Raw genomic sequence first — 7854 nt, 5'->3', positions numbered from 1 at the left:
ACGGCCGCCTCCCTGGCCGGCCGTAATACTTCGTATAGCATACTATTATACGTAAGTTATACGGAAGGGGATCAGGTCGCCCGCCTCGCGCGAGCCGCGGCTGAGGCTGTTGAGCACCGCCTGCCGGCTGATGTTGCCCTCGAGCGCCACCTGGACCACGCACAGCGGCTCGGGCAGCCCGCCGCCGTCGCCCGGCTTGAGGGGCGCCAGCAGCACAAACAGGCGGTGGCCGGGCGCGTCGCTCATGAGCTGCAGGTCGTTTGGCGAGTTCTTGTAGTGGCTCGCCACGTAGAGCGACATCATGCGCTGCAGAAAGACCTCCGAGGCCGGGTGGTAGCTAAAGAGGGCGTCGCGGTTGACCATGTACAGCTCGCACGACGACGGGTGCGGGCAGCCGCGCGCCTTGAGCGCCGATGCCGACGTGCGCGACAGGGTGGCGTCGAGGCAGAGGAGCTCGTGCAGCCACGACTCGATGTTGTCGCCGGCAGAGTAGCGGATGGGCTCCTTGAGCTCGACCTCCTTGAGGCTGCGCGCCGCCAGCGCGGCGCCCGCCGCCCGCCCCGTGCTGAGGCTGCCCTTGGCGTCCTTCCTGCCGGCTTTGGAGCCCGAGGCGCCGGCCGACGTCGACGACGACGAGGTGGCCGCCAGCGCGGTGCTGTCGTCGTCGTCGTGGTCGCCCGTGCTGCTGGCGGTGCCGCGCGCCGCCTCGCGCAGCTGCTGGATGAGCTTGAGCGACAGGCTGCGGCCGGTGCCCTCGTAGCCGTTGATGGTCGACGAGAGAAAGACGAGGTAGGGTCCCATGAGGTTGCGGACGAGGGGCAGCGGGATGGCGGCGGCCTCGTCGATGACGACGAGCTCGGCCTGTCCGAGCACCTGGTGGTCCTGGGGCTGGATGTACTGGATCGTCTGGCGGTGGCCGCGGAAGATGTTGACGCGGACCACGACGTCCTTCCACTCGCCCGTTCCGCGCTGGAGGTCCCAGTCGGCGACCTCGTCGTAGCCGAGGGCGTCGAGGCCCTTGAAGACGAACTCGAAGAGCGTCTTTAGGTTCTCGGGGCTCGGGCTGGTGACAAAGATGTTGCTGTAGCCGTGGGCGACGGCGGCGGCGATGCAGAGGCCGAGGGCGGCCGACTTGCCGCGGCCGCGGGCGGCGGTGAGGGCGACGGTGGTCGAGAGCGACGAGCTGGCGAGGATGTCGAGGATGGTGAGGACGGCCTTTGCCTGGTCGAGGGTCTTTGCGTGGCGGACGACGTCGCCGACGACCTTTGTCTCGCGCACCTGGTCCTTTAGGTTGGCGAGGTCCTGGTCGGCGGCGATGCGCTGCTTGCCCTTGCGGACGCCGCCGCCGATGCCGCTGCCGGCACCGCTGCCGCCGGTGTCGGTCTCTGGAAGGGGCTGGATGTCCTTTGCGCGGCTGAGGGGCAGGACGTTGAGCTCGTCGTCGAGGAGGAGGGTGTCGGGGGAAGCGCCGAGGGAGAGGAGGAAGCGCTCGTTGAAGCGTGCGACGGGGTCGTCGTCCGAGGCCGAGGAGCGGTAGCTGCGGTGGACGTCCATGCCGAGCGAGTAGAGCTGGCGGAGGCTGGTCATGGTCTTGAGGAGGAGGAGGACGACGCCGCCGCCCTCTACGGTCTCGATGGTGCGGGCGAGGAGGTTGGGCGTGATGGCCTCAAAGTCTTGGAGGACGAGCATGCCGTAGGTCTGGCCGAGGACCTTGGGCGTGTCCTTGTAGTAGCAGTAGCGGATGTCGGTGAGGCTGACAAAGAGCTCAAAGGGGGTGCCCTCGCCCTTTTCGCGGATGCCGCGCTTGATGTCGTTTTTGATCTTTTGCTCGCGCTTCTTGCGGTGCGAGGTGAAGCCGAGGTCGCGCTTGTAGCACCAGAGCACGTTGGGGCGGCTCTGTACGCGCGACTGGGCGAGGAGAAAGTGGAGATTCACCACCTGGTCCCTGGCCTTGTCGCCGACGAGGACGAAAAAGGAGCGGTGGTTGAGCGCCACATTGTTGCGGATCAGCGTGGGGATGCGCGGGTCCAGCTGCTTCCTCATGACGGGCCAGGCGCGCGTGCCAGCGGCGGCGGCAGTTGCAGTTCCGTTGCGGGTGCAGCGGCGGTCCGGTCGAGGTTGCGGTTGAGGACAACGGGCGGTCGAGGTGGAGTCGTCCGCGGAGGCAGTGCCACAACGAGTGAGCCCAAGGGGTCTGTACCGCGGCGATGCAGGTGCTGGGTGGATGATTGAGCGTCCTGCGGGTTGCCAGATGGCGTCGTAGGCAGTGGCGGTGGCGGTGGTGGTGGTGGTGGTGGCGGTGGTGGTTGTGTCGAGGCGAGCAGAGAGGGAGAGAAGCCGCCGCTTGCCTCTGGGCCCCGCCGGTCGCGGCCAAAGGGAAAAATTCCAAGCGGCCACTCCCTGAGGCCGGCATCAGAACCCCTCGAGGCCAGCCCACAGGGTGGGTGCGAGAAGAAGAAGAAAAAACAGGCTCGGGACGCGGACAACGCTGCTCAAAGAAAGTCGCCGGGTCGGCCAGGCAGCGTGTGGACAAGTCGGGCCCCAGTCCAGTCCAGGCCAGGCCAGGCCAGGCCAGCACTCCTTCGGCCATCGTCTCTTTCAAAGGTCAGACTGTCCATTACCGATGCGATGCGATGCGATGCGGGTATCATCAGGAGCAAGTAGGAGAAAGAGAGGGGATCAAGGGGGAAAGAGCATGCCTACAGCCAACTCGCCAAATGAGGGGGATGCCGCTGCTTCTGCCCGTCGTACACGACCTCGGAGCGGCGAAGGCACACGACGACGGCCGCGTGGTGGCACTCGATCTCGTCCTCGTAGCCCACGCCCATCCGCTCGCACAGCCGCCGCACCGCCACCGCAGCCAGGTCCTCGTCGGCCATGGCCTTGATCCGCTGCTCGACATTCTCCCGCAGCATCGCCGCGTACCCCGACGTCGAGCGCACCCACTCGGCCTGCCGCCGAGGCGTCGTCATCGTCACCCCGAGCTCCTCGGGCGTCCCCTCGCGCCGCGCCGCTCGCAGCACCGACTCGGGCATCCACGACGCAGCTCGGCTCGCCCCAGTCCGGCCCGTCGCATTGGCAGCGCGAGTCGCAGCGACTCCTTCGGCGACATCGTCGTCGAGGCCGTCCCACCCGCACACGGGCTCGTCGCGGTCCGGATCGTCAAGCGGGACGTAGGCGTACGCGCTGCGATCCCACAGCCGCGCAAGCCGCGCGTCGCCCAGCTCCCACGGCATCGGCGCGTCGGTGAAGAGGCCGCGCGGCCCATACGCCCGATCGATCCGCTCCCGGTCATAGTACCGCCTCAGCTCCGGCTCCAGGTGCCAGAAGCCGCGCAGCCAGTCGCGCAACGGCTTGAGCCTCCGCCCCGCCTCTCCAGCGCCGTCGTAGGGCCCCACGACTGGCCGCATGCCAACGACAAACAGGCTGCCACCGGGGCGCAGCAGCGCTGACCACCGGTCCCAGACGGACAGCGCACACCTGCGCGACGACGTCTCGAGCCAGTGGAAGCAGGACCCGAGCGTGATGACGTCGAGCAGCTGGCTGCCGGCGCTCGCAGGCAGCTGCGGATCCTCGCCACGCCCCACGCCGTATTCGATGCGCGAGGGGTCGTCGACGGCGGGCAATCCATGCCGGGCCAGCTGGCGCCCGTCGAGCTGCTTGACGACGTCGGCCAACTCCACCATGTGCGCGCTGGCGTCTTGTCCAAACACGCGGTCAAAGCGAGTGGCAAGGTGGATGGCCAGCTGGCCGGGCCCGCATCCAATGTCGAGCGCATTCTCCCAGCGCGGCGATCCCCTCTGCGAGCGGCCGCCGCGGCCGTCGTCGCGATGCTGTTGCTGCAGGCGAGGCGACGGCAGCGATAGCGGCGACGAGGAGAGCGACGAGGGGTCTGGAGACGTTGCACCATGCGCGTGGTAGGCAAACATGGCGTCGATGGCCGTCTGCGGGTAAGGCGTCCTCGCGGCGAGGTACGAGGCTGCATCGTGCGACTTGGCCGCCCAGGCCGACGTCAGCTCCGGCGGGGCCATGGCGACCGCCAACTCGAGGTCGACGTCGCGCCCGTCGTCGTACTGCAGGTAGATCGAACTCGACCGCGATGACCCGGGCGACGAGGGCCGGGACGTTGGCTCGGAGGACGGGCAAGAGGACGAGGATGCGCCGCACGAGTCCGGCAGCGATCGGGGCCAAGGGGACAGACTGCCGTCGAATCGCTGTCCGGCGCCTTTGCTCGGTTTCCCGAGATCGCCTGCGCCATCGAGATCGTCAGTGCACTCCAAGCCTGGAGCCTGCGACCGTTGATGGCGCAAGTGGTCGAAGTGGGCGCTCGAAACGCGGCGCATCCTGTCGACGAATGAGCTCAGGATCCGTTTGGGCGTGGCCCGGGCGAGCGCGGGCGAGAAAGTGGCGGATGACTGAGGGAGGGCGAGACCGTCCTCTTCCCACTGATGGAAGTCGGACAGGCTGCCGAAGGGTTTGCTCGCGGCTTGGGGGCCGCCGAGGCGGTGCTGGTCCTCGTCGTCGTGGAGGGTGTCGCAAGTGGCGGAGCGTTGCTCTGGCAGCGACTGCGACGTTCCTGGCCACGCCGTGCGGGGCATCAGGAGGACGGTGAGGGCCTTTTCGTTGAAGTAGTAGGTGTGCACCTGAGAGGTGCTGGCGCGCCGTCGCTCGTCCCTTGCGGCGGCGGCGGCGGCGGCGGCGGCGGCAGCAGCAGCAGCATTGGGCCGAGCGGACCTCTTGGCCATGGTCGGTGGCTGAATCAGGCTGCCGGACGATGTCGACGGTGTCCAGGGGCCGGATCGATGGATGTCAAGATGGCAACGAGAGGTGATGAGGGGTAGCGGGACGGCGCTGAGAGAGGGAGGGCTTGTGGGAGGGCATCAGTCGTGGCTGCGGTCGTCGTCGTAGAAGGTATAGCGTTTCGGTTTGGAGCCAGTCAACGGCCGGCGAGGGATTGTGCAGAGTCGTCTATCTGCGTTGGCGGCGGTGCGCTGAGAGGTGAGCTTGAGCTGAAGTGGACGTTGGTCGGATGATCCTAGGAGGAGGCTGGCGTGTGACGGTCTTTGTGTTGCTAGTCTATTGTTGCGGTGCTATTGTAGGCTTGGTGCGGTACGTTTTTGTGTATGTAGCGTGTCGGCGACCGTGCGAGGCAGGTTTCATGTATTTGGCCGGCGACGTCGGCCAAGGCGGTGGCGGTGCGAGTGCGGGGGTGGCAGGTGGTCCAGCCTAAGCAGGGGAAAGGATGCAGTAGGTCGTGTCGGGAGCGGGGGCGTTGGCAGGGTGGTGAGGGGCGGGATTGATGGCAGGAATCGAGCAGGTGGCCAAGGGAAGGCTGCTGGAAAGGGGGGTGGGGTGATGAATCGGTTTTGCAGGGACGGGCAAGGATGGCTGAAGTGCAGGACAGGAACGGAGATGACAGGGACAGGGACAAGGACAGAGACGAAGAGGAAGAGGGCGATGCGGCGAGAAGAGGCTGAGTAGTGGTGCAGCTGGGCTGGGCAGGGTGATGGAGGGCCAAGGGTGGTGCCAGGCTGACGGCTGGGCGTACAATGGTGCGGGATGACCGGACGGTGGTGGTGGTGATGATTAGAGCGACGCAGGTGGTGGTAGCGGTAGGTGTAGGACAGAGTGGCGTAGCGTCGTGACGGGAGATGGAGCGAGCAGGGCGAGGACGATTAGGATTCTATCGGTGCATTAGAGAGAGTGCGTGGTGTTGTCGTCTGCTTGTCTGCGGTGGTTGCATGTGAGCGGGCAATGCAAGAGGAGGGAGGGCCAGGAGAGAGGGGCAGAGAGAGAGAGAGAGGCAAAGGGGGATGCGGCGCTGATGGTGGTTGGTGCGGTGGCGCAAAGGGGTCAGCAGCCGGCACCAAAGAGGCGCCCCCTCGCAATCTTAATGGCGCCCGCTCCCCTGGCGGCCATTTCTCGAGCGCACCAACCCCGGCGGCGCTCGGACCGCCGTCGTCGTCGTCGTCGTCGGCGGGGATGCGCTCGAGCGCCAGGCTAGGCCAGGCAGGATAGGCCTACCTCGTCTGGCCTCTCGCTCGCGGGCCTGCTTCGTCGCCGCCGCTCGTCGATGGCCAAGCTACCGTACTGGTAGCCGGCCAAGACGGCTTCACGCAGGGTTGGCTTGAGCCGTGACTGCCGGACCAGCAGGTACCCATCCTACGCCCTTTGGTGCGGCTTGCCTAGTCTCTGGCTTGCTTGCAGCCTGCTTGCAGGGGGCCACGTTGGGATTTTCAGATGCAGGGGCCGCCGTGCCAAAGCCAAAAGGGACGACGCCACGCCAACAGGCCAGGCCTCTCTTTTTGACCGGCATCAAGAACTCGAAACGAGCCCCGCCACGAAGGCCTGGCAATCCGCGTCCCCACGCCCGCCCTCGTCCTGCCTTTGTTGGCTCGCCATGTACGTACCCACGCACCAACCAGAGACGCACGCTGTCGAGATGCAATAAGAATGGGCCATTCGATGGCGACGTCGAGAGCCGATCACGCGCCACGAGGGCCACTACTGGGTCACAAGTCAGACGACCTGCTTGCAACCAGCTAGAATCAGCGAGACGACCACATCCACATCGACAGACCAAGACCAGTCGAGCGACCGACGTGTCCAGCCACCATGTCGAGGCAGGAGCGAGGGAAAAGGAAGCGACGAGAAAAAGAGCGACGAGGAGGCATAGACGCCAGCCAGACACCGTCGCGACGTGCGCGCGCTGCGCGACAAGCCGCTGCCCGCTGGCCGCTGCTGCTGCTACCACTTGCCACCACTAGTGGTGGTCGTAGCCGTGAAAGTCTCCGCCAAGGCGCACGCCCTTGAGCGTACCCATCTTGGACGGGTCCGTGACATCCTGCATGCCCGGCTTGGGAGGCAGCACGTTGGCACTGTTTGGCGGCCAGCGCGAGGGCGGGCATGGTGAGGGAGGTCAGCGTCCCCTCCGTCGCTCGCGCCACCAGCGGGCCATCCTCGCTCGTCGAATGGTACTCACACATACTCGCCCGCGACACCGCCGTAGGTGTAGTAGCTGCGGAGACAGAGGGGCAAGAAGAGAAAGCGCGCGCCCAAGGCAGAGAAAGAGGCAAAGAGGGGAGCAACGTCAGCCACTGTACCGCATACGCACCAGCATCCCCACACGTCGTCGTCGAGGCCAAGATACTCGCTGACACACAATGAAGTTGCCTTTTGGTCCCAATCCCGGCATCTGCATCTGATCCTCGCTGCAGGCGGCGTAGGCGCAGCCGATGCTGCTCGTCGACTTCCAGATCATCTGGACAAAGTGGCCCGCCGCCTGGGCCGGGTGGCTGTCGTCGACCTCCTTCGTGTAGTCGTAGCCCTGGCTCTCGCTGTACCAGTAGTCGACCGCCACCGAGCCGTTGCCCGGCGGCATCGAGCCGGCCTCGAGGCACTCGCCCCACTTGAGGACGCCGTCGCTGCCGTGCGCAAAGTGGCACCGGTTGGCCCAGTCCTGCGCGCTCGCTGCCAGCGTCGCGTTGTACACCAGGTCCGGAGCGCCGTGGATCCGTCGCTTGGCGTTGTGCGCCGCAATGATGCCCTTGTTGAAGTCCATGGCGCTGGGCCAGTCCGCGTCGCCGCCGCCGCTGCCACCACCTCCGCCGCCTCCGCCGCCTCCACCACCGCTGCCGCTGCCAGAGCCTCCTCCAGCACCAGAGCCGCCTCCAGAGCCTTCTCCGGTGCCGCTGCCGCTGCCGCTGCCACTGCCACCACCGCCGCCACCGCCACCACCGCTGCCACTACCACCACCGCCGCCACCACCGCCGCCGCTACCGCTGCCGCTTCCTCCTCCAGCGCCAGAGCCTCCTCCGGAGCCAGAGCCTTCTCCAGAGCCTTCTCCGGTGCCGC

General features: G+C 66.7%; 3 protein-coding genes across 3 annotated transcripts in view; all 3 read right to left on the bottom strand.

Annotated features, from left to right (window-relative positions):
- PFL1_02958 (uncharacterized protein) overlaps positions 1 to 2043 on the bottom strand; it is a gene marked incomplete at both ends in the record, with an annotated part of 3749 nt that extends 1706 nt beyond the window's left edge. The window contains one exon of the mRNA XM_007880470.1: positions 63 to 2043. Within this exon, the coding sequence (XP_007878661.1) occupies positions 63 to 2043 (1981 nt within the window). The remainder of the gene's footprint in view (positions 1 to 62) is intronic.
- Positions 2044 to 2699: 656 nt separating this feature from the next.
- PFL1_02957 (uncharacterized protein) lies at positions 2700 to 4745 on the bottom strand (the record flags this gene model as incomplete). Its single annotated transcript, XM_007880469.1, has 1 exon — positions 2700 to 4745. The coding sequence occupies one exon, from the start codon at positions 4743 to 4745 to the stop codon at positions 2700 to 2702; it is 2046 nt and encodes a 681-aa protein (XP_007878660.1).
- Positions 4746 to 6763: 2018 nt separating this feature from the next.
- On the bottom strand, positions 6764 to 7561 carry PFL1_02956 (uncharacterized protein; the record flags this gene model as incomplete). Its single annotated transcript, XM_007880468.1, has 3 exons — positions 6764 to 6878; positions 6983 to 7018; positions 7161 to 7561. 3 exons carry the CDS (start codon positions 7559 to 7561, stop codon positions 6764 to 6766), a joined length of 552 nt encoding a protein of 183 aa, XP_007878659.1.
- Between the last annotated feature and the right edge of the window lie 293 nt (positions 7562 to 7854).

Source organism: Pseudozyma flocculosa (assembly GCF_000417875.1).
Source record: "Pseudozyma flocculosa PF-1 unplaced genomic scaffold scaffold00008, whole genome shotgun sequence".
In the NCBI taxonomy this organism is placed as follows: Eukaryota; Fungi; Basidiomycota; class Ustilaginomycetes; order Ustilaginales; family Ustilaginaceae; genus Pseudozyma; species Pseudozyma flocculosa.
Note: the sequence above shows the minus strand (reverse complement) of the source record. Positions and strands in the feature narration are given on the sequence as shown.